At 32.1% G+C, this 27,788-nt stretch overlaps 1 protein-coding gene across 1 annotated transcript; it reads right to left on the bottom strand.

Moving 5' to 3' along the window:
* Window positions 1-1,441: 1,441 nt before the first annotated feature.
* LOC143042893 (uncharacterized) lies at window positions 1,442-27,788 on the bottom strand. Its single transcript, XM_076215400.1, has 17 exons — window positions 27,693-27,788; window positions 26,544-26,642; window positions 25,914-26,012; window positions 25,070-25,168; window positions 23,055-23,153; window positions 22,271-22,369; window positions 20,349-20,447; window positions 19,466-19,519; window positions 17,011-17,026; window positions 13,453-13,710; window positions 11,659-12,363; window positions 11,133-11,242; window positions 9,637-10,929; window positions 8,070-8,103; window positions 7,017-7,294; window positions 4,642-4,672; window positions 1,442-1,813 (listed from the first exon to the last, which is right to left on the bottom strand). The coding sequence occupies exons 7-17, from the start codon at window positions 20,400-20,402 to the stop codon at window positions 1,521-1,523; spliced, it is 3,126 nt and encodes a 1,041-aa protein (XP_076071515.1). The 5' UTR covers window positions 20,403-20,447; window positions 22,271-22,369; window positions 23,055-23,153; window positions 25,070-25,168; window positions 25,914-26,012; window positions 26,544-26,642; window positions 27,693-27,788; the 3' UTR covers window positions 1,442-1,520.

Genomic DNA, 27,788 nt, shown 5'->3' with positions numbered 1-27,788 from the left:
TTTGCAAACAGTAAATTTTATAAAAATGACTTGATAACCGATATACATGATAAAACTGAAGTGGTGACTAGCTATAGAATAAAAACGAATACATAACAAAATCACAGCCCTGTTAGCCATGGTCAATGCAACGCCCAGACGTCACATTTAAATTTCTAAAACGTGTTCCGAAAATTAAGAAAGAATTTGAATGAAATTCAAGATTAGATTTGTATGACTTATCTAACTTATATTAATAACAGTGAAAATTGTAATGCTAATTAATATTTAATTGTAGTAGTTATTAGATAATTAATTGTATTATCTAGCTTTGTAGGTGTTTCTTCTGATCAAACTGCAAACCAAAGATATAGTGTAAATTTCGTTTTATCCAAAATTAAATCTACCAAATGAACTGGATCAGTAGTTATTCCCAACACAACACAATAATAACAGAAAAAAATACGATTCACAACTGCAAACGTTAAGACATTTGACAAAATCCGATGACAACAACAAACACAACATCAAAACCCAACAAATTAACTTGGGATGAAAAAGAACCGTGCCACGTCTTAAAGCAATACGAATTCACACTCAGCAAAACAGTCACATTCGGAAATAAGTCACGTTTGGTAATAAAAAGATCACAATTTTGATATGAAATTGTCATTTTATGTCTCGACATGTTAATGACGTCATAGTGACATACAGGCGATGTTTCTGTACTCATCGCCTTATAATCGGTAGAACATTATCATTAATCAATCAGAGTAACAATTCTCTTTAGACGGTTGGATATGTTTCCTATTTTTGTCATTTCATGGGCCAACAATAATTCTCATAATACATGTACCAGATGATCAGCTCGTAAACATTACATTATATTGTACATTAAACATACGGATGTTGTTGAACGAACTATCAGTTGTTACTTTCCTTTAAAAAAGAAGTCCGTACAGATTAAAATCGAATTCCCCTTATATTTGTGCCGAGTGAATAATTCTGGAGACGATTACCTTGTTTGCGTAGCCGGCGTCGCTCCTTTTGGAGGTTGGATCATCAGTTTACTACTTTCGCCTCACTTAAACATTGTTCTCTTCCAGTTCTTATTAAAAGTAGTATCTAGCAAGTTTTCAATTATTGTGTTACAATTTTTTAAAGTAATATCTAGCAAGTTTCAATCTATTGTTTTACCTTCTTTTTTTAAGTAATATTATGTTTTGCTGATATTTTGACGTTTGGTTCTTTTTATTTAACGCACTTCAGCGTTTTGTTCTTACTTTGTTTTCTCCTTTGAGATGATATGTTTCCCATGGTTTTAGTTTGTAACCTGGATATGTTTCCTCTCTATTGGTTTATGACTTTTAAACAGAGGTATACTAACGTTGCCTTTATGTAAATGCCTTAACTTTGCAGATTTGTTTTTATTTAAGAAAATATCAAACAGAATGAACGAAATTTAATGACATAAAATTAAATATAAACGACAAATATAAGCACATAACAAAACTAATCTAACATTTCCTTTCCAGTTTATATCAACAATGACCCTGTAATATTTTGAACGTTGGTCCAAATTTTCCGACCCTATAAAGAGCTTTTAAAAGTCGCAGAACAGTTGGCTTTGGGAATTTGTTTGTTCTCCATTTGAAAAAAAGTCTTCTTGTCTGTTCCAGCAGTTTATTTTTAAAATCATGTTGAATCTGCTGTAGGAATGATATATCAATGTCTAACTCAATAGCAAGTTGCATTATGCTGTCTCCGATATGGTTTGCCAAATCATTTAGTGCATTAAATGATGGAATTTTGTTAAGTGTATCTTCTGACATATCTAAAACAATCAAGTATAGTGAAAGAACAAATCAATTCCAATTACCAATATTCACGGTAGGTAGTGTACGGCTAGGATTGTGGTTTCTCGAGTTATTCGGTCCGGGTTTTTTTTCAAGTGTAGCTCGGGCTTTTTCGAGTGATAAAACATGCGATAAGTTCAATTTACTGCTATTTCGTAATTATATTAGTTTTTTTACATTACTACCCATCTTGTACTGAATTGTTTTGATCAACAAAGAAGCAGAATGTCCTTGTATTTAACCAAATAATTCAGTGGTTGTTATTGTCCGGAGTTTAAGAGAGCAACTGTGAAATCTTCCGGGTTTTTAAACATATTGTCTGGGTTTTTTTTACAGAAAGTTTGAATAAGAAAAAAGGTATTCTGGACTTAAAAAATGACTTTAAGTTTATAACTGTAATTAACTGAAGGACAATATCATATATTCCCAATAAATCATCATATACATATTACAAAATAAAGGTTTTTTTTCAATTTAATGCAAAATATCTGTTTGGAGAGCTTTCTGCAACTACTTTCCAACGTTCATAGTGAATTTACCTGATCCTTTACAAAACGGTGTTTAGAACATATTGCACGGAACTCATATTTATTTTAACTTCATTTCATGTTTCTTTTGATTTTACAGTTATCAATATTTCTTGTGGTGAACCCCGGAGATTACAAAAAGGAGTAAGAAACATAATAGACAGCAGTGAAAAATGATAAAAATGCTATGTAATAAAATATATTTTTCTAAAAAAGGCCTGGCCCCTACTCATAAAACAGGCCTGCCCCCACCTTATAAAAAATCGATTAATATTTTTTTTAAAACACCCACTCTCAATCCCTTCAATTTTTATTTGCCATTGAAAATAAATATTGAATAAAATTTCATATATAATCAACAATGTAATGAATAGTTCATTAGCCTAAATATGATTCGTTAAAAATGATAGAAAAATGCAAATTGTGTTTTTTGTATGCTATTACCAACTAGATTGTCCAGAGCTTCAAACCGGACATCAAAAACAATATTGTAATAGATATCCATATTTTTGGCACTTCTCTTTTATTAAAAGGAAATTCTTATGGTGTTTAGTTGCTGTATTACCAATTATTACATATGCAGAATCAGACTCTTCCTCACAGTAGTAGCATTTAAACAGTTTCGGTTCCATTTCTTAAACCATAAAATAAATAATACAAGATACATGACCAATAGTTAATGAAATATTTCGGATTTATACTCTTTTAAAAACAAGCATATATCTCACCTTACACAATATAGGTATGTACGTCTCAATCAGAATTGTATATGCTTACATTTAATTTAGATTGTTTACATCACGAATATATACTGTACATGCAATTTATAAGATGTGAGAAAAAGAATATATTCAAGTGAACAATACTTGTTTATAAATTGCAAGTAATAACACACCATGAGACTTTAAAGTACTTAATTTGAACCTTTATTTTATAATTTTAAAACGTAAATACACCAACACAAAATATTATTTAGCTATACTAAGTGTGTAAAATCACTCGATAAAACAAGAACGCACTCGAAAAAGCCCGGACTGCTCTCGAAAAAGTCCGAATATGAAGAAATTAATTTAGTCTTTAAATCTCGTTTGCAATGCAATAACAGTAATTTTTGTAAAAGGTCTATATATCTAAGGATATATATAATATATATTCCATGTATGCATTTCCGTCGATATTTACATTGGTATGTGTATGAAAATGGCTTTATTTTGTATTTTGGAATAAAAGCATTGTAAGGCTAAATTTTACTTTTTTTTACGAAAAACAATGTCAGAATGGTAATATATATTTATCTCCAACACAAACATACCTTGTATAACCTTGTATATTAATCTCAAGCTTAAATATCACGTCTTGTCAGAAATGAAGTCTGTTTGTTTACATTTTTTTTTTATTATATTCACTCAAAAAAAAAGAGGTCACACTCGAAAAAGCCCGATCAAATCACTCGAAAAACCATGATCCTAGCCGGACCATATACCTACCGTGATATTACCGATTTATCATTAGAGCACTTGTTTAAGTTGAAGTGTAGATGTCGACTATCCTATATTTATTCGACGCAGCGTATAAGTCAGGTGTACTGCTCGGTTTTAATAACAGTTGCAATTTAACTTTTAAATTGTCACAAATGACAAAGAGTCAGAATTTGGCATAGTTTTATTCATTTTTCGAGATTCGAGATTCATATAGATCATGTTAATCATGTTGATAACTTGGGTATTTTTATTATGTAAATATTTCACCCTTAATATCAATTTGTTTTGATTGGTTGTTGAACCAAGACAAAATGACACGAAATAACAGTGCTTTTATCTATGAAGAAGAAAATTTTAAAACATAAATCATTATTTATTTTTTCATTTTCCCCTATGATTGCTTTTTCTTCGTTTTGCTTTCTCTTGTGCACATTACTCATTATGTAAACCTACACCAATGAAAAAAAAACCTGACCGTCATGAAATACCACAATGTTATTGAAACTGTCAATATGATAAAAAAAATGAAAAACTTTCACCTTGTTTACAGATTTTTCAAAATCACATTTAGCATCAAACTCATCGTATAACTACATATTGAAGAAAAAGAGAAATCGGATATGGATATTGAATAATTCAGAAAAAATATTAAGATTTGTGTTTTGGGAAAAGAATGAAAGTCTCACCTTTCTTCTGCACCTGGATTCATCTCCGGTATTTGATTGGATTATGTTGCTCAATCTTTTGTTATTGTACATTCAGAAAACTATAATTTATAGAAATTAAGAGTCATCTTACCTGATACATCTATCTGAACATCTCTAAACACCTAAAATATAATGTTAAAAATATTATTTATGATTTAAAACCAGACTTCTGAAGCAAAAACTGATATATCTTCCATATGAATAAAATAACAAATTTAAATGCAGAAGCCAAAAAACTTAAACTTGAGGATGTAGTCATGTCAGATTTCGGATTGACAAATGTTCGGACCCTTTGTGGGTTTATTTTCATACGATACAGACTAAAACATGTTGCCCTTTTCCACTCACTTTTGTTTTTATAAAACACTGCAATAGATTACCTTAGCCGTATTTGGCACCACATTTTGGAATTTTGGATCCTCAATGCTCTTCAACATTTCATCTGTTTGGCTTTACAACTATTTTGATTTGAGCGTCACTGATGAGTCTTATGTAGACGAAACGCGTGTCTGGCGTACTAAATTATAATCTATGATTTGAAACACAAAAAGGTTCAATGCTATACATAAGGTTATCATTTTCCCGCCTTTAAACAAAACGATATTTCAAAAAGGAGTTCCATAACCTAAGAATATTTTAGCTTTTTGTTTTTAACTTATATTAATGCCCTTCTGACTCATAGTGTCAATTTTAAATTCTTGATTTTTTTCAAAGTACCATAGTCGGGTCACAGTCCAATACTGAGTGAAACACTGTATACTATAAGTGGAAAACAACAGAACAACAGAAACAGTGAACTACTACAAAAATAGACGGCATCATACATAGAAATGGTCTGTTTGATAACAACGGCCATATTCATGATATTCCAGACTTGGTACAGGACATTTAAAAAATGGCGGGTTAAACATAGTTTAATTGCAAGCTGTAACTCTGGTAAAGTTAAAAAGACCGCTAAAATGACAACTTTACGTGACGTGAATACAGTACAAATAAACACAAGAGCACTCAGAACAGAGAAATACATAAAAAATATAAAAGTACTTAATCAAAGAATAATAACGAACACCTACAATTAATTTACAACAGCACACATGTACATCACTATGAATTATGAAGTATGCGTCACGCGAATGTAGCAACGCCCTTACAAGTCACGACAGAGGTAAATTAAAACAAATATATTTGAGATTTAAATTAAATTTGTAACGCTGTTGAATTCTTTTTTCTGACCATTTCAATATTATTAATATTGAATTAGGCTACTAATGATGTTATAATTTGTTTTTCTAACCACGACGGGTTTTCTTATAAATAAACGACAAACGATTAGTAAAAATAATCATTTATAGGAATAGGTAACGGTCGGTATTGCAAACCAGACGACGTTGATGGTAAACCGCAGTCTTAGGGTACATTACTGCTAATAAGTGTTAGATTGATAATTGGCAAATTGAAATCGTTCCGTTTGGCATACATTTTAGTGTTCATTTTTCCAATTGTGTCAATATTGAGGACAAAATCAAGGTATAAAACTGAGAATGGAAATGGGGAATGTGTCAAAGAGACAACAACCCGACCATAGAACAGACACCAGCAGAAGGTCACCAACAGGTCTTCAAACCAGCGAGAAATTCCTGCTCTCGGAGGCGTCCATCATCTGGCCCCTTAACAAATATATATACTAGTTCAGTGATAATGAACGCCATACTGAACTCCAAATTGTACACAAGAAACTAAAATTAAAAATAATACAAGACTAACAAAGGCCAGAGACTCCTGACTTGGGACAGGCGAAAAATTGCGGCGGGGTTAAACATGTTTATGAGATCTCAACCCTCCCCCTTTACCTCTAGCCAATGTAGAAAAATGAACATTTGTGCTTTGAGACAAAAATCTGGTTTTCATTGTTAAGGGGAAAATCAGTAAGTCTCTGTTTTTTCTGAAAAAAAATAAATACATGTACCAGACAAATACCTAAAATAAAGAAAAGCAATAAAAGAAAACGGTATCGCTCAAGTGAGAAAGCTTCAATTGCAATACTGTCAAGATGATATGTTTTTAACCACACGGACGACATGGTCAAGCACCAAACCGGACAATGTATTATCGAACTTTTCGAATTCTATTTTGAATTCTTTTAATACAGTTTTGTTATAATATACTTTTTAATTCATTTTCATAAATTTAGAAATTTTTGCGATGTTTTTAACAAAACAAACTCGTATTTTGTATTCTAAATATAATTTTCAAACAGAATTTTGAAGAATTCCTATATTCACATTTGTTGATCATTCGACCCAATAAATACAGCATAGTTGTTTCTTAATTATTGGTATCTTATTTTTAGTATCCCAGGGGCGTGATTTACTTTTTAGTTTCTATTCTCATTTATTATGCATTAATCAATTGTCACTATGTATTTCAATGTAACGTAATAACTGTGAAAGCTGACATTATATTTACCTGGCAAAGTAAATGTGCAGCCCGTCCTTTCTTTTCTAAAAGACTAATCAAACCGCCAAAACTGAAACTTTTTTTCTTTATTATACATGACCATAATGCCATGAATTTTAGGTCATTTGGAGGCTGGTGTTGGAATTGGTATTCTAAATCATTCCATTCTTCAACTTGAAACCCTAGCAACATTGCTATTTCACGGCACTCAACGAGAGAGAGTAAAGCTGCTAGCCTTCTTATATGTTGAGGTAAAGGACACTGTTCCCTTTCTAATTTGCCAAGTCCTGAAGAATTGCAAAATTGTGTGTTGAAATCAATTCAAAGTATTGTGTAAAGAACATATTGATCAAATAGAAGTAGCATTTTATAAATTTTATGCATGCAGAAACGCACACGGAATCTGTATCCGTCTTAACAAAAAGTAAAATTATAGCAAAATACTGTATTCCAAGGTCAGTTTTAAACTTGAAATCGTTTATCAAACAGTAAAATCAAAAACTCAAAAAAGTGAAACGAATGGAAATTGTACGATTGTTAACGATGGCCACTATGAGAATAAACTTATCATAGATATTGGATCTAAGATTTTGTTCGCCAAACGGGCGATCGCCTACAAATATCTTTTCTGTGACGTTCGGATCAAATAAGTTAGATAGACCAAAAGGGCCAAAAAGGCCAAAAAAGTACGAGGGTCAGGTATTTTAAATGGAATTGCAATATATGCTAAAATCGTTCTTGGAGAATCGGATTAAACAATACAACCGATTGCTGAAATGTAAAACAGCTGTTGTAATCAAAAGTTTGTCAGAGAACGATACTTAACATTTTAGAATGGTAATGATTAAGATAAATTCTAAATCCAATATTTACTATCATTAAATTAATATCTACTTAAAAAGACAATTGTCGGTTCTCTTTATTAAAAACGTACTTTCTTCTAATAGAAATACAAATAAAAGTATATTTTGCTGTGAATTAAAAGTTAAATTTAGCAAATGTAAAACAAGAACAATTTTTATTTTCAAAGTATAATAAATACTAATGAACTTTCATACATACCCTTGCAAGAACTTGTACAAACATCACATAGTTCCTAGAAAAAATATGTGAATTGATTTCAATCAACCATGCTAAGTTAAATCTAGATATCAATTAAAAAAATGATCACGCATTTGTGTATGTATATTTCTCAAATTCTTCGTCAATTTATCCCTTTCTGTACCCATTGTATAATAAAATTTAATCAACGTGTGGTTCGTTTGATCTCAGTTCTTCATTGGTTAAAATCCGATAATGACGTCGAATTTTCTTGTTTTTCTCTGAATTTCCTATTGTGACGGCATGAAAAAGGCGACCATGCCTGATGACGACACATAGAAAGAACACATCTTTTTTTTTGCAGATCACTCGCAAAGAAGGAATAAGTTTGCCTGCGTATTGTTTGAAAATCATTAGAGAAACAAATTCTACCACCAAATCTCGTGTAATACGATATGTATCCACTCTCGACAATTAAATTTTAAATATTTAAAACGCTTGGCGAGCTCGCGTTTTAAATTGGAAAATTTAACTGTCTCGGGTGGATAAATATCGTATCACACTCGATGCAGTGGTAGAATCTATATATACACCATGCGGGGGAAATCAGATTAGATATGCACATTCATTTTTCTTTTTAAAAATATCTCCTTTTTTTAGAAGTACGTTTATAGATTATGCTTTACTAAGGTTGTGAATAGAAATGGGGAACGTGTCAAAGAGACAACAACCCGACCATAGAAAAGACAACAGCAGAAGGTCACCAACAGGTCTTCAATATAGCGAGAAATTCCCGCACCCGGAGGCGTCCTTCAGCTAGCCCCTCAACAAATATATAATAGTTCAGTGATAATGAACGCCACATTTAACTCCAAATTGTACACAAGAAACTGAAATTAAAAATAATACAAGACTAACAAAGGCCAGAGACTCCTGACTTGGGACAGGCGCATTAATGCGGCGGGGTTAAACATGTTTATGAGACCTCAACCCTCCCCCTATACCTCTAGCCAATGTAGAAAAGTAAACGCATAACAAAACGCACATTAAAATACAGTTCAAGAGAAATCCGAGTCTGATGTCAGAAGACAAAACCAAAGTAAATAAACAAAATGACAATAATATATAAATAACAACAGACTACTAGCAGTTAACCGACATGCCAGCTCCAGACTTCAATTAAACTGATTGAAAGATTATGATTTCATCATATGAATATCAGGCACTATCCTTCCCGTTAGGGGTTTAGTATCATACTATCATTACATATATGAGAAGAACATAACCCTTGTCATGCCAACAACTGGTTTTTGGATAAATGTGTTTAGTTCCGATGTAAGGACCCTATAGGTGAATCAATATTAACGCCAAAATATGCAATCTATATCCCTTCTTAATAAGTCTATTTAGAGGTTTTGTTAGTTTCTGAGGTGATTACTGACATTTTTGTGCTTTATAAAGAATATTTCCATACAAAATTGAATGAGAAATACCTGAACGTATAAGACGTCTGCATGTAAGTATATTTTTTGTTTGTTTGAAAAAAGTGTATCGAGCTTTTTGAAACCTTAAATTAAAGTTATTTTACCTCCAGTTCATTTTTTGCCTTTTCTGAGAACCAAGCATTTATGCTTTTGGTCATATGTCGCTGGTTGTGTGTTTTGCAAATCCATGTTGGTTCACCAGTTGATGAGGAAATCTCATTGTGTTTAAAAAAGCATATTTCTGATTTGCAGAATACACCAAACTCAATTTTGAACGGTAGAACGGAATTGTTACTCGCTGAAACTTCCACATCTTCGGACAACCTTGAATAAAATTCAGAGATTCTTACGATAGCTGCAGTCAGACACTCCTGAATTGAAGACGCAAGAATTGGAATTATATCTTCCTTCTTGTTTGCATGGACAAGGGACACAATTATCCTATTCGTTTTCACTTGAACAGCTATATCATGACAACTATCAACCTCAAGTACAGCCAGATCATTGAACAACATTTTTTTTTCTGTTCCTCTTTCATTATAAGTCTTTATATCCCACGATGTAATGAAAGAACTTAGAAAGCGATAAGACAATGCTGGTGGTATAACCTCCTCAATAAATGTATAAGACAGAATTATGGAGTTATTAGAAAGCCATCGCGTTTTTAGAAACATTGTGTCGTTCCCTTTTGTGATCATACAGGGGATCAGGAAGCGAGAAACATCTTCAAATGGACTGTCTACATCTCTATAACTGTTTCTTGGAGCAAGTATTACATCGAGATGAAGAAGCATCTGCAGAATATATTCTTTGTACGGAAGTATATGCTTAAAAGTCTCTTGTTCCCAAAGATAATATATATCTTCTCGCTCAATCATCCCATATTCCTGGAGGTTTTTCAAAATATTTGAAAATCTCTCCCCTTTTGGCCAGAATTGTTTCTCAGTTACTATGGATCGTAGGACTTCAACTAAGTACGCTGGTGATATAATGATGAAATCACGGAGGTTCTCTACATCGAAGTACAACAGTTTTCCCAGGGAATGTTGCACCTTCAGAAACGTTTCAATCTGTGTTTCTGATAAAACCATTGACTTATTTCTGGAATTAAGGACTCGGAGTTGATTGCGGGAAATGATATTCGTTCCTTCCTCAGATTTTTGTGCCAACTGTAATTCCAAAGGAATCCATCTTGTTGGCATGGCTTCACCCCATCGAGGATGTTCAGTTGCTCTCTGCATTAGCCTCTTTCTAAGATCTGTAATTTCTGGGTCTTCTGGATTTGTTGCGTCAACAAATATCAAAGGTTTAATTTCCAGATGCTTTAAACCGGCATGAGATTCAAACAACTTATGCAACTTTAATTCGAGTTCATTTCTTCGAGATTCTCGTGTCCACTGAAATACAAATTACATTAAGGAACCTTTTCTATACATTTCAAATCAACGATGAAAAATATATTCATAAGAATTATGTCTACTTATTCAGTATACAAAAACAAAAGTAATGATACTCTTAAGAACATTATAAGGGAACTCACTGAACTGACATAAAGTTACAGATAATGACACACAACATTTTAAATAAGTTTATCAATTACCTCGAACCATTTTTCATCTTTATGCGTGGCAACAAAGATAATCCTTGGAAATCCTTTATCTGTCCTCTTGCAGTACGTTAATATTGAGTTGACCCAGTGTATCAGATAAACTAAAAGTATACAATGTAACACACTATTGCTATTGCAACATCTCAATAAAAAAGGGAAAAAACACACACTATACATTTTATTTTTATTTTTTTTACTTGGTTACAAATTTATTTAGAGCTCAATCTTTGCCATTAGTAATTGAATTGTTATGTAGTAAAGATGCGACCCAACTAAATCGGAAGTTGTGTTTTAATTGTTTATAAACAGACATGTAGATATAACTTACAATAATTGTAAAACTGTTCATGTTGCAGAAAAAGATATGATTAGACCTATTTCTGTGAAAACTAGTTTTTTTTTAAGAAAGTCGTACGTAAATCTTTGTTTTATATGAATAATTGCATTTGAATTAAACCAATGCACTATCAATATAACCGCCAGTTAATGGAGAAAGAATATCAAGTAAATGATGTACCTGATACTGTTGGCTTTCCAAAGTGCCCTGGAAGAAAACCAAGGTCGGGTATATGCTTGTGTAGATCAATAGAGCCATTAAACATCAATACAAAAATGCCCCGGCTTGTGATGAACAGCTGGTGAGTCATGTAGTAGTCCTTCTGGCCTCCAAAATCCCAGATGTCTATAGGTACCACTTTCTGTTTATATTTACCTTCCTCTACCGCTTTAACAATCAGCCTATGAATTTGTCTTTGAGACATATTGCTTGATATATTCTCTACCCATTCACTGTCTGCATGATTTGTGCTGGTCTTTGATGGTCGTTTGATTTTACTTGTTTTAAATTCTTCGTTTTCACAAGTGCTAAGGGCTTTGCAATCACTGGGATTATTATCTAGCTTTTCCTCTTCATGTAATCGTGTAGTTTCATTAGTTTCAACTTTTTTCATGTTATACTTGTCTGTTTCTGATATCGGTTTCTTTTTTTCTGTACTGGTTGTAAAATTATTGCCCTCGTTTTTGCTTTGATTGCCCTCATATTTCTCGACTAGGGATGTCATTCCTTGACGATTCTCAGGTATTGCACTTAAGACAGGGCTGTCTGATAGCGTAGTTTCATCGAAAAGAATATTTTTCACGATTTCCTCTCGGACGGAAACCTTTGCTTCTCCGATGGATATCGAAATTAGCATATTTGTCAGTATTTCAGTGATTGCGTTACCTTTAAAGATAAATGATCGAATTTCTTTAGAAAATTACATAATGTTTCATAAACTGATGGGGATAACAAAATTATCTAAATTGAAATTATAACTTCGCAGTGTTTACAAATAAGTCGTACGCTAACAACATGTTGTCCTTTGTTTTACAATTAATCAACAAATACCATGTTCACTTTCTGCTCATAAAAACATGGGCAAACCTTTTACAATATTTATCATAATAAAACAGTCCTAAAGTGTTGCATTAGACATATAAAGAACTTTATTTGTATTTCAATATTCAAACTTATAGCCAATCATTAGGACAATAACAATCAAAACCAAGGAGTAAAAAAAGAATCACAAAACCAAGGGACATTTACATCAACAGTTGTAAATAATAAATAAGAAACAACACAAATTCCACTAAAAACCGGGAGTGAAATCAGGTACTCCGGAAGGATAAGCATTTCTTGCACCGTATACGGCACCCGTCGTGTTATTTCTTTGTTCAGTTCGGTAATGATGGAAGGTTATTATGACTGAGGAAGAATATCAGATATGATTTCCCACACACTTTTGTCATAATGGCCACTCAGCTCATGATGGCGACCGTAAAATTTCTTGAGCGTTGACTTTAATTAGATTGATTCATAGCCCTGTCTTATCAACTTTTCCTCGTTCAACAAAATCAACGTTCTTTGAGCTAGCTGTAGAATAACGTATCAATTGAGACACATATACTCCATATGCTGGTGCCGTTTGGATCTGCTACACAGAAATGGAAAGTTGACTATAGGAAAATTAAAAGCATCGCGTTTGTCATAAATTATGGTATTTAACCTACCATCAGTAGTCACTTCGCGAAAAAGATCTAAATATGAAGCAGATTTATCTGTGTCGGTAGTATTTCCAATTTCAAGTTCACTTGACTATATTAAATATAAGTGGTCACTGAATCTATTATTATTAAGAGACAGTACATCATCAAGATACCGAAAGGTGAAAATAAAAGATTGGGCTAATTTCTTTTCTCCTTTCTGTACAAGCCCTTGGATAAATTCTGCTTCATATGAATACAAAAACAAATAGTATAATAAAACACAAACCTTTTGGAAAATATACCCATTCTTTCTTTTCAACGTCCATTCCTGCTCTCCCCATGTATATCCATATACCTTCCGTTGATTGCCTTATTATTGGGACCTTTTCTCCGACAAGAATTTTTGCCAAGCAACTTTTTCCGACAGAATAAGGGCCAACCAAATAAACTCTGTTCCAAAAACATTTCAGGAAACTTTCGTGCAATAATTCTTGAAGTTCACCGACATGTTCAACACCGAGTCCTCTAAGTTCTCTTTTAAGTTCTGTCAAAATTTTGATAAAGAAATGATATTGGTATTTAGTGGATACCTTAAGCAATATTAAAGAACGCTGAAAGCCAATTATCTAAAAGTCATGTGTATTTACAATATAAGCGATTAATGCCAGTTCACCGTGGTGGTTTTAAATGTCGATAAATATTCATCATGAGTTTAATTTTGTTATGTGTCAATAAGCATTATTCTATCTTGCCCGCTTATAATGTCAGAGCATCTGTATGTGTCATAATACTATGGTGTCACTCAATGAAATTTGCTTACCGTATAGTTCCGTTCCCATTTACTGTCTCGCGTTTTTTTATGATTAATGTTGGATTTTTTCGAGTTATGTTTCCTTTAGGAAAAATGCTGTCAATTGTATTTTCCAAACGAAATTTTCACACAATACTGACTTCTTATACAGGAGTGTGCTCTTTACGCAGAAACTGCACCAACAGGGATACGTGGAGAAAAGATTTTAAATGACACTATAAATTTTATGAACACCGTAACGAATTGGTTGATCTAAACACTGTGTCTGTCTGACTTAACTAATAACATGTGTAGCACGTCTTTGATTGTAGTTTACTATATATGTAGTCTGTCTGCTAAGCACCGACCATGACCTGTTCCCGAATATGACTGTTATACGACGTGTCTCGGTATTTTATGCATTCCACACTTATATATTTAATTTTGATGTTTCTGTTATGGCTTCGAATGAATAATGTGTTTTGTCTAATCGTATGTAGTCTAACTACTAGGAAATTGCAACTTTACTGACAAAGAGCGTCATGAAACATTTTTGGACTATTATTGAAAAAATAATTGATAAACTTTGAGATTGCAAGTTAGTTATGTAAGCGTGTCCCTGTTTTTGATATGCTTTGGTATCTGTTCTTGAAAGAATATACTCGTTTTGTTCTATCATATCATCTATGTCGTCTATCATAATAGTTGTATGTGCGTTTCTATGTGATGAATGTTCTGTCGTGTGATTGTGCTGTATTTCTGTCACGTAGTGTTGACATTTTAGCGCTGCATATTTTAAACCATTTTCATAAAGTGGGAGGTTTGGTTAGCCATTAAAACCTTTTACTTAAAATGGCCTGTACCTAGTCAAGAATATCATTGTTGATATCTAACTGTTCGTTTCTATATATGTTGGCGTTTGTTTTTGTTGCACTTCAGTGTTCCCGTTTATACTTTGTTTCCTTGTTATAGTTGATGTGTTTCCCTCGGTTTTTGTTTTTTACCGTGATTTTTTTTCTCTCAATCGATTTATTACTATTGAACACTGGTATACCACTGTTGTTATCTATTTTAGTTTTCTATTGGCATTTTGACTTTTTAAAAATAAATGAGTTCTAAAGAATCTTTGAGTAAAATGGAAATTTAAATATTCTAAAGATTCTTAAAAATTCTCGGTTCTTTTCTAAATTCATTTCTATCAAAACTTTAGATTTTTTAATCCTGTATACCACCATTCCCAATGTGAAATTAAAAAATTGCCTAGAAGAAATAATCCACAATGCCTTTCAACAAGAAAATGGTTGCTTACGCTATAAATTTAGTACTTTGAGATTTCATAAGGCATATTTTGTTAATAGTGAACAAAAGGGTCAAACTTCCGGTTTTTAGTGGAGTTCGCGTTGTTTCTTATTTCTTATTTATTACTGTTGATGTAAATGTCTTTTGTTTTTATGAGTCTTTATTTACTCATTGGTTTTGATTATTTTGTCTTACCTATGTCAGTTTTGTTCACGAATCGTTGTAAATATAATAGAATTTAAGGAGGCTCGAGGGTATAAAAATTCAGAAAAAAATCAAACATTTGTTTTTCATTACAAATTTTATTTATTTCCTTTTGTAGTTGTTACTTTATCATATGGTACATAAATCATTCAAAACAATCAATTCATGTTGGCCCCAGATGACTTTCAAAATGTATACATCATTGAAAAAAAATCCAAATTATCTCCCTTTGGTGGAAAATGCCATTTTTTGGCTCTAAAATTGAAATATCTTTTTCAACTCATCGGTGACCTATTTTTTTAATATATAATTTCCATAAAAGCTGTACTAAAACTAAATTATTGTAAAATTTTAGCGATTTCTGTAATAAATTTCTTTTGTTTATTTCGATATTACCTTTATTTCTCCTATTACTTCAACAGAAAAAAACCACCTTTACAAAAATGTATGCTTTTTTCGTAGGCAGATTGTGAGCGCAAATGAACGGTGACCCCACTTTTTTATTTTATTTTTCTATTAACTATAAGATAAAGTTCATTAATAGAAAAATATAGAGAAATCCTATATAAATGATTTAGACCCGCGAACCCCCTTAATGCGGGTGTCATACAAGTGAGAGGTTTAGCGCTATAAAACCAGATGCAAAAGAAGAAAATGTCTGTATCAAGTCTAGAATATGACAGTTGTTATCCATTCGTATAATGTGTTCGAGCTTTTGATTTTGCCTTTTAATTAGGACTGATATCTAGAAATTTTCTATGTGGTTCGGTTGTAAAATAATCTTTACGACAAAAGAGATGATATCAGCTGCCCAGTTGTGACCTTTTTAATTTTTAACCAAGAGTTCCAAAGGGTTAAGTTAAAATTATCACTTCCTACCTTTGATAACTATTTTACAGACGCAATCACGAGTTGGTTGACCGTTATGGAATACCCGTAATAAAGATGATATCGGATATGTTACTAATTTAACTACAATCCTGTTCCCTTTTCCCGAATGTGACCAACCGAATTTGACTATTTACCGGCTTTGGTATAACACGAGCTGTTAATCTGCTTACCCTTTCTACCCTTTCGGAGCACCTAAAATCTCCCTCCATTTTTGTTGGGGTTCGTGTTGCTGTTGTACCCTTATTTAACACATTTGCGCCTATTATGTCTGTTTTGTTGGGGTTCGTGTTGCTGTTGTACCCTTATTTAACACATTTGCGCCTATTATGTCTGTTTTGTTGGGGTTTGTGTTGCTGTTTTACCCTTATTTAACACATTTGCGCCTATTATGTCTGTTTTGTTCACGCTCTTTGTCAGTATATTTGCCGCACAAGTGGGAGGTATAGCGCTATAAAACCAGGTTCAATCCACCAATTTTTTACATTTGAAAATGCCTGTACCAGTCAGGAATATAAAAGTTGTTGTCCATTCATTTGGTGTGCTTAATATCCCTTGCTTTTGCCATTTGATTAGGGACTTTCCATTTTGAATTTTCTCGGAGTTCAGTATTTTTGTGATTTTACTATCCACTTGGTATATGGTAAAAAATTCTAAGCTCACCTGAGTTGTCCAGCTCCTAAAGAAATATAACACATACAAAATGGATCAAAGTACTGTATACATAAAGTTTTGATCTTTTTAAGTATGACTTGGTGTATTCTTAGATCTCAAAGTGTATATAACCGTAACTAAGATTAGCGGGAAAAACAAGAATCGCATTAAATAAAAAGTCAGTTTCAAAACGCTCTTTTGAGATTACATTTACTATGTTTGGCAAATCTTTTGGAAATTTTGTTCGTCAAAGCTCGTCAGCTTCGTTCTTTATATTGCCTTTTTTATTTGAGCGTCACTGATGAGTGGTTTTAAGACCAAACGCGCGACTGGCGTACACTATTTCAATTTTGATATATATAATGGGTTAACTTATCCTATAACAAAAGAATATGATCGAAAATCCATGCAGTCACAAAAGCAAAAATGATTTCATATAAACTTAATGACTAAAGACAAGTTTATACTACTGAACCTACTAAACTTGCTGATTGTATGTATTTTTTAAATTATATTTTTATAACAGGGTCATATCAGCAGTCATTCTAAACCTAAAAGCTAAATAGACCTTTATTTCACTAAGGGAAATTATGTCGGTATTGTTTGAGTCGGATATCATCCGTCAGTTTTTCAATCGACTGTATAATGAATAGCGGGATCCAATCAAACTGGCAGTATTTATTCTTCTCATAAAAATTTACAACGATGACGTTAAACACTCTAGAAAAAGTTGTTGCCAAATTAGTGTTATTTTATGTAAAATGTGTGCACGTGCATTTTGAAATCTCAACATTCTGAAAACGAATGTTAGATAAATTTTGGTAGAGTACTAGCTTGTACAAAAGTTAATTTGGAGCACACTCGCAAACTAACTCCATTGGTGTTAGACCAGACCTTTGTTTGCATTTAAGGACAGCTGCAGGCCTATAAAAAAAAGTCGGCTCCAGACCAGTCATGAAGAAAGTTCTAATAAAGACCACAAATGTGCACGGGTCAGTGATGAGAACAAACTTGTGTAGTCATGGTGTAGCATTGCTAGTATTTGTAGTATATAATCTATCTTTTATTTTAATGTATACCCCATTGAGTTTCATAATAAAATGTACATACTGGCAGTTTTGGATGATGGGGTCAATTACTTGTTGTACAGACCATCTTGAGATATGAAAAAAACTGATTTGATGTGACAACTATGTATTTGAAATCATTACATATATCAAAGGTTCCAGTCAATCTGTGGCACTACTTAGAAAATAAATCAAGATACTATATGAAGCTGAACTTCTACTTCGATTGTAAATTTTGATTTCAATTTCAATTAAATATATATGATGTGAGCACTCATTGACAGCAAGATTTTTACGTGACAGAAAAAATACAATGTATATGAAAATGAATTAAGAAGAGTGCATACGTTGAAATCTCTCGCTTTTTTTTTTTTCTAATCATTGATATTATGTTAACAATCTTAAATATAAGGCTTTATTACAACTGTCACATAAACTTAACATTAACCAAGAAAACTTAACATTGACCATCAAACCATGAAAATGAGGTCAAGGTCAGATGAACCATGCATTCTTCCATACAACAAAAATAGTTGACCTATTGCTTATAGTTTAAGAAAAACAGACCAAAACAAAAAAACTAAACACTAAACAATAAACCGTGAAAATGAGGTCAAGGTCGAATTCAACCTGCGCAACTGACATATAGATCATAAAATATTTCCGTACACCAAATATAGTTGACCTATTGCATACAGTATAAGAAAAAAAAAACTCAAAATCTTTACTTTGACCACTGAACTATGAAAATGAGGTCAAGGTCAGATGACACCACCTGGTTGTATTTGGTTGTATATGTACACCTTACAGTCCTTACATACACTTAATATACTAGACCTATTGCTCATTGTATCTGAGATATTGACTTGACCACCAAAACTTAACCTTGTTCACTGATCCATGAAATGAGGTCGAGGTCAAGTGAAAACTGTCTGACGGGCATGAGGAACTTGCAAGGTATGCACATACCAAATATAGTTATCCTATTACTTATTATTAGGGATGTCAACTCGGTGAAGATTTGCTAATCGATTACTCGTTGGCTTTATCGAGCGATACTCGAGTACTCACTCGGTAAAACATTTACTTATAATAAGAGAGAATATGAAATTACAAAAAATCTTAACTTTTTTTTTTCAAATAGTCACTGAACCATGAAAATGAGGTCCAAGACTGACGGAAACTTCGTAACATGAGGCTTCCATATACAAAGTATGAATCATCCAGGTCTTCCACCTTCTAAAATATAAAGCTTTTAAAAAGTTAGCTAACGCCGCCGCCGCCGGATCACTATCCCTATGTCGAGCTTTCTGCGACAAAAGTCGCAGGCTCGACAAAAATATATTCATTTGGTTTTTGATAAGGTTTTAATTTTGGTAAAAAATGTTTTGTATTACCTGAATAATTCTTCCTACACTTGGAGTTCTTGCTAAATCAAGGACGGTTTTGCCCTGAAATAATGATAAATAAAAAAAAACTGTAACAACAAGATCAAATGATATAACATCGGAATGTAAGCGGGATGTTCTGCTAGCCATCAGACCGGGTTCAACACACAAAAGTTGTTCTTAAAATGTCCTCTAACAAGACAGAAATATGGCTGTTGCTATCTACAGTCCATGTCTGTGTGGTTTGGTGTTTGATTTTGTTGTAGTCGGTGTTTTGGTTATACCGTTATTTTCCTCTTGTAGTTAATGTGTTTCATTCGCTTTTAGTTTTTTATTATGGGTTTTTGATTATCTCCGCGTATCTCTTTCTGCTTAATCAAATAATAACAATTGAGCTGCGGTATACTACTATTTTCTTTATTTAGTTATAATGTCGATGGAAACTTTTATAATTGTTATGGCTGTCTACGAAATTTTAAAAATTCTAATGAAAGACGAAAATCTTTGCTTAAATGATATTCTACCTTTTTGGAGATTTTACTTAACATGGATGTGGACTAAAAAGGTTATTACGTATGCGTTTTGATATAAAAAAAAATTGTCATTTTCGGTAAATAACTTTCAAGGCACCTCAGCTCTATATTACTCGATATTTGAGGATTATGGAATGAAGTCTGTATAATTAGATGATAAAAATATATTGGGTCCAATTCTAATCTACTGGTTGATACGGAACATAATACAACCGAGTATAGAAAAGAGAAAGAAAAATAAAAAAATCATGAATTGCACACAGCACTTTCACAAAAAGATAATATACACATTTTACATGGCATAGAAATACTATAAAATGTATATACTTATTGTGTTATTTCCCGACTACAATACTTACTGCAGTATCTGCCATATTAGGCTCTGATCCGTTGTTCATTAACACTGCAATCATGTATTTTAATCCATTTCGGGCTGCATAATGGAGAGGTGTTTGTCCCTGTTAAAAACATTAAAAAAAGTCAATAACAGGTATGTTGTTATTCATAAAGGCTTACTATCGGTATCTATTATATAACATAATTTCAAAAAGGTCTTTTGAGATGAATAACAGAAATACAAGTGCTGTTTTTTTCTGCTTTTTGTGTTGTTTTGTATTAATGGGCTGATTGTGGACTATTGACGATACCCTATATCATTTGTCTTTCTATTAGTATTTCAGTACATTTTATACCTATCAGTAGGTTTCTCGACGACAGACCTTGTCGTCTTTTTCAATAGTTAAGAGTATTGTGGAGACCTTAAGTGTTTTACAAACGTTTGACATGCATACATTTGACTTGTTATTTTGCTTTATAAGTTTAAGTGCCTGCATTAATTTATGACCGCAATTTATTTGTATCGAATAAATTGATGTAATGGCCCTTGTATTTGATTTGAGATTTATTTTATTGTGAAATCCAATGTATATAAACTCATCATAGATACTAGGATTAAATTTTGTAATAACATCAGACGAGCGTGCCGTTTACAAAAGACTCATCAGTGACGCTCGAAAAAAAAAATGCCAAATAAAGTACGAAGTTGAAGAGCATTGAATACCAAACTTCTAAAAACGTTTACCGAATACAGCTAAGGTAATCTATTCCTGAGGTAGAAAATCCTTAGTATTTCATATATTCAAAAGTTTTGTAGACACTTAATTTATAAATATGACCATATCAATGATAATACATGTAGTACAGAAGTGCTGACTACTGGGCTGGAGATGCTCTTGGGGAAGTAAACTCCACCAGCAGTGGCATCGACCCAGTGGTTTAGCCTATCAAAATCATGATAATGTTTTAGATCGTTATAAAAAACAGCTGTATAAACAGTTGTGTGAAATATTTATTTTTTACTCCGCCTCAATTATATAAGACCTTTACATCGAATTTGACATACACGGTCAACCCAAAAACAGAATCTATGTCAAACGAGAAGGTTATAATACTATAGTTATCAACTATCCTGACATAGCAGCAATATAACAACTTCATTTGCATATGGGAAATTCATTCCCAACTTATGTCAGTCCCACTCAAACTTTTCAAAGTGTCTGAGCAGAAAGCTAATGAACTAGATGTATGTGTCGTCATTTTTTCTAAAGAAAAAGTTCATCGGAAGGTACTTAGACCTTGGTGATAATTATTCGGTATCAACTTCACAAATAATACGCGGTGGTCTTTTAGGTATAGATTCTGGATACTGACGTTGTTTAGCATCTTAATAACGTGTTATTCTTGTATTTGTCGTATTGAAGATTACTTTTACTGTTTCGTTTGTTTTTATTACTATCCATTTGACGTGACATATACATCCCGTCGTTGTGTTATAATTGTAATATTATAATTCTCGTATTCTGGTCTTTCATTTTTGCTAATGTGCTTTGTCTATATGCCTTTTTGTGTATTTCTTTGCAATTAGGAATTTGCTCTGTACTTATACATCCATTATTGGTACATAGTAAAATGACAGTACCAAGTCAGAAATATGACAGTTGTTATCCATGTGTTTGAGCTTTTGATTTTGCCATTTGATTAAGGACTATCCTTTTTGAATTTGCCTCGAAGGTCAGTTTTTTTGGTAATTTATTTTTTTATATATATCATATGGGCAGTATTTAATGAGATGGAACTTTATGTTATGAGACTATGATTGTCAAACACAAATATTGATCAAAAACTAAATTGAAGCTGTATATTTTAAGGTTGTATACAAAAAAGTATTTGGGTAGCAGTCCCTGTTTTCATGAAGATTCCAATTACAATATGTAATACCCACACTTTTATCTGCCTTATTTGGATCTGATCCTCTATTGATTAATTCAACAATAGTTGTCTCAGATTTAGTACTAAGAGCATCATGCAGTGGTGTCAATCCCTGAAAATAAAGTTGCTTTCCTGAACAAAGTGGTCAATTTGTGTAAACAACCCACTGCTGAGTTGTATGTGAGTAACACAATTCTTCCGATACAAAATATTTTAAAATACTTTTTTATCTATAAAACTGATACATTCACGAATATTTGTAATATTCTTGTATTTCTTCCTCGTTATATACTGTCAATCAACTAGAATAGCGAACCTAATGAATAAGACAATAAGATTTTTTATGAAGATGTATGGGCTTTGTTCATTGTTGAACACCGCACAGTATTCTATAGTTGTTAATTTGGTATCTGGTGAAGGCTTGTCTAACAGGTAGTCATACCACATTTGATATATGTTGGACCAACATTTGGAATATTAAAAGTCAACTTTTTATACATTGTGATCATTTAGGATTTACAATTATGTACTTCCTTTGACGACGTTTAGGTAAAATGTGCAAAATTTATCTATAGAAAACACTTGCCAGGTCAAACGAAACTTTCGAATAAAACATGAAACAAATGGTCTATAAAATAAATGGAATCAATAAGAAAATTAGATATTCTGTTATATGATTCGAGTGTTTGACAGGCCTAAGTAAACCAGTCCCCATTTATTAAATGTATAGTAGTAGATTTTAATCTAAGCTAAAGCTTTATTGATAGTAGCTGACTTCACTAGACGACGATACTCACATTATTATCAGCAGTATTTGGGTCAGATCCTCGGTTGAGTAATTCAGAAACTATGTGTGTATGTCCATACTCAGCTGCGTAATGCAATGGTGTTTTCCCCTGTATTAATAGGTATACAAAAGAAACAGAAAGTTAAACTGAACATATAAATTAATATAAACAACTGATGTATATACAATTGAAAATAATCGGTAATTCGCAATCTTTCTTTCTTTTTTTCTATGTCGTAATGGTATTTTGGCAAATCTGCAACCTAAATATTTCTTTTAAATTTCAAAGATATTTTTTTACACTCGGTTATATCTGGATTGTAATATGAAATTTGAAAGTCAGGAATGCAACTTAGTTTAACAAAAATGAGACACCCATCGATTAGTTGACAAGAAACTGATAACGCAAACATTAATGAAAAGACAAGCTTGTCAACAAAATTTCTCATAAAAAAACATGAAAAAGGATAAATGAACCCCATCAGAATTCAGGGTTGTTATCAGGTACCCTGGAAATACTTCTCATTTGAATGAGGTGACACATTTTTTGTAATCACATTATATTGACTGTTTCATATTAATGCATAATTTGTTGGTCCATTTTTTTTAGCTAAACCATATTGGGGTATATGATTTAGACAATAGTATTTAGAAAAAGATAGGCATAGTAAATATGATTATCTGTTTATGTATAAGAAAGAGATCCCGATGTTCCAATATGTTCTATGATTGATTTAAATGTATCTAACAACAAGCAGTTCATGTTATTTACTGCATATTTATAACAGTGCCTTTGAAAAGCTGGCGGGGGGATTTAAGCACACGTCAAACTAGCAAAATACTACAAAATAGTATACATTACAAAGTATGTCTATGCATTGATAGTGGTTATGATTGTTTTGTGTCTATTTTTAACGGATTATTTGGATGGTGTTAGTATGGTTTATGTTACTGCTTGTATTTAGTAATTCTGGGTACCCTTTCTTTGCATAAATGATTGTAGGTTACAGTTTAATGATTTCGTTTTCATTGAATGTGTGGTTAACGTAGGGCGTACACAAATATAAGCCGGTATCCTTGAGCATTTATTGGCCACACTGTAAACGTAGCATACTTATATGTTTATGCTTATATCATAATATATTATATGTAATATATCACTCTTACTTCTGGAATATAATCTCTTACAATAAATTAGAATATCCGTTGTCTTTGTCTTTTTTGGCTGCGGCTCTGGTTGATTAATATTTTATAGAAATAGTCATTCGTATATCTTTGAGGACTATTGTGTTTGTCGGTATGAATATTTATCTAGCATTTAGTCATACGTCATTTATCGATTTGTTAAAATATTGATGACTTTTATTAATAAGACAACATATAGATCAGCAGTGAAGTTCTGGTGAGTCTTATGTATACGAAACGCACGTGTGATGTATTAATTATAAGCCTGTTACCTTTAATGACTATTTGCATGTCGAAATGTCATGTTGTAATGTTAATTTGTATATTTCTTTGTCATGAATGTTCTTGCATTTATTTTTACTGTAGTTCTGTCAACTAATGTTGTCATTTTAATGTTATATTTAACACTGCCATAAAAGCGCAAGGTTTGGCTAGCCTCAAAACCAGGTTCGAACCATCATTTTTTTCTTGAAATGTCTTGTACCAAGTCAAAAATGACAGTTGTTACCTTATCTGTGTGTGTTGTTTTGTCGTTTTGGTCTCTTGTTGCACGTCAGTGTTTCTGTTGTTTCGTTGTTTTCCTCTTATAGTTGATGTGTTTACCTCAGTTTTAGTTTGTAACCCGGATTTGTTTCTCTCATTTGATTTTTGATTTTCGAGCAACTGTATACTACTGTTCCCTTTATCTATGGTATACTTTTAAATTGCGCACCGAACGAATTCATCTTACATATAATTTAGTACAATGCAAATTTGAACTCTAGAGCACTCATGCTTGTAATGAATACGTTAATATATAATAAGATTTATCTTTGGTATTTGTTAAACTGCTAATCTCACTTTTTTATCTACAACATCTGGCTCTGATCCTCTATTCAATAATTCTAATGAAACGTCTTCATTCGTGTTTAAAGCTGCGAGATGAAGTGGCGTCTGTCCCTAATTCAAGAATAGTATGTGTTTGTTTTATGTCCAATATGGAGATACATATGATATAGAGTAATTCTCATTTCTGTACATTAATTTAAAATTCAAGATAGAAATATATTGATTTGAAAAAAAAGTAATGTTAAACAATTATAAATGTATATACAGAGGCATACTAAATAGGGCTAATCAAATTATGACTCGAAGAAAACAGCACCATGCAAACCCTTTCTTGTCGTTCTCATAACACTTCCCGTTATAAAAAAAAACATGTGCACCAGCTTTTGAATATTTGTATGAAGAGGTCATATTTTATTTGTTGCATATTTGAGTCATTATTATACATGTTATATGTTACCAATGTTTCATATCAAATTAATATCTGTCGAAGGTAACTGTTGTTTAAGATCTAAAATAGCTTTGGCTTTACTAGCTATGTTATATTTATTATACAATTTGCACACATGATGTACTTATATTTTATTACGATCTAAAGAGTTTTATACCGACTTCAATTTTGTTGATCCAAATGAAAAGGTGCGCATGAATGTTTGGTGTGATGAAAAAACTCATCTCTTTCAAAAACTAAAGATTGACAACCAGTAAAGTATAATAATATTGTAATTGATCAGGTTTGCTTCGAATATCTTTACAAAGACACTAATATAAGGTAAAGATTAAAAAAATCTAAATCTCTAAAGCTGAGATAATTAAGACACTATAATCTGTTGCGATATTATCTCGTAAAGATACACACTTTGTTATCTGGTATGTTTGGATCTGATCCTTTGGTAATTAATTCAGACACTATATGTTGAGATCCATATTCAGCTGCATAGTGAAGTGCTGTTAGTCCCTGTATAGAATATGATATTAAAATTATAGATTGATGGAAAGTAACACTGTTGGTATGAATATTGTCTAATTACCTACATTACAGGATAAGATGTTCGTAGGTCACTGGTTCATAAATTATCCATGCAATTATAATTAAATACACCATACACATGATCCAATAAAGTTAATGTTTAAGGGCGTATATGTAAGAGGGTAGTACATGTTTAACATGTGTAAATCTGTAAGATTATCTGGATAATGATTGAATTGATTGATTACATTTCAGTTTAAGATGTTAAAACATTTGCTGAGTCAAAATGTTTTATTGTCATTTTTGACATTAACAAACATGGTATTGTAAATACAAATGATATCATCGAATATCGGGATGTCCTAAATACAATTTAAAAACAAAATGTTAAATAGAATGTTATTTCTTCGTGCATATGTACTACTACATTTATGATTTCTATTATTAATATTTAAAGTTGTTTTATTCGCAAAAAGTAAAATAACAAAAATACCAAACTTTGAGGATCATTTTACTCACATTTTTATCTACCACACTTGGATCTGCTCCTTTGATAAGTAATTCCGAAGCGATAATTTCTCTTTTATGTATAACTGCATAATGAAGCGGTGTTAATCCCTGTTTAAAAAGATGTATACAAGTATTATACCTTATTAGGCTTTCAAAAAAGGTGTATAGAAGTATTATACCTTATTAGGCTTACAAAAAAGGTCCATTTAATACTAAAATAGATTTTTGTGAAATGCAAACTTACGTTGATTCTTATGTGAAGAAAATATAGACCTGATGTAACACAGGATATGTGACAGTTAATTGGCCTTCTTTTTGGTTTTGCTCATTTCAAAGAATGTATGATGACGTTCAGCATCATTTTGTCACTGTTGAATTATTGTCTCATTGGGAGTCTTATTTCATGTCTTTATTTAAAAATAAATCGATTGACCATAAAATCAAACTTAACTTTGAATATGTAATATCTAATTAGACTCAAGATGGCCAGCAGATGAGTTAAATGTGGTGGTGTTCACATATTGAATATATTCAGCTTTAACCAGTGGTCCTTCCTTATTATTTCTAAATGAAGTTCTAAACATAAAAATGCAAGCATGATATAAAATTGACTACAAATGTACTTTAAATCTCGAAATCACGTATCGGTAGACTTTGTACAGACCGAATCAAAAGATTGAGTTTACGTTCAGCAAAGAAGTAAAATCCAAAAAATCCGAGGAAAAATTCAAAACGAAAAGTCCATAATCAAATGGAAAAATTAAATGATAAAACACATTAATCGAATGAACAACAACTGTTATATTCCTGACTTGGTACAGGCATTTTCAAATGTAGAGAATTGTGGATTTAACCTGGTTTTATAGCGCTAAACCGCTCACTTGTATAACAGTCGTTCATACTATATCATTAAAATGTTGAGACAATGATGAACTAAATAAGAAATAAGATATGTCGTCCTATATAAATCCCAAACGGGCGTCACACTAGAGATTATTCAACGTTTTATTGAATTCTTGTTCTAGAGTCTTTAGTTTTCTTTATTGTGTAAAATTGTTACATTTTTGGTATAAAAAAAAATTTATAAACCACTTCTAGAGAGTAATGATAAGACTATTAAATATGAAATTAATGTAATTATCCGTTTGCATAACTTACATATATATCTGTTGTATTCAGTTCTGATCCGCGGTTTATATATGAAGAGACTGCTTCTAATGAATCGAACTTAACTACGTGGTGAAGTTGAAGGTC

The sequence above is a fragment of the Mytilus galloprovincialis genome, chromosome 8 (genome assembly GCF_965363235.1).
Source record: "Mytilus galloprovincialis chromosome 8, xbMytGall1.hap1.1, whole genome shotgun sequence".
NCBI classification, from domain to species: domain Eukaryota; kingdom Metazoa; phylum Mollusca; class Bivalvia; order Mytilida; family Mytilidae; genus Mytilus; species Mytilus galloprovincialis.
Note: the sequence above shows the minus strand (reverse complement) of the source record. Positions and strands in the feature narration are given on the sequence as shown.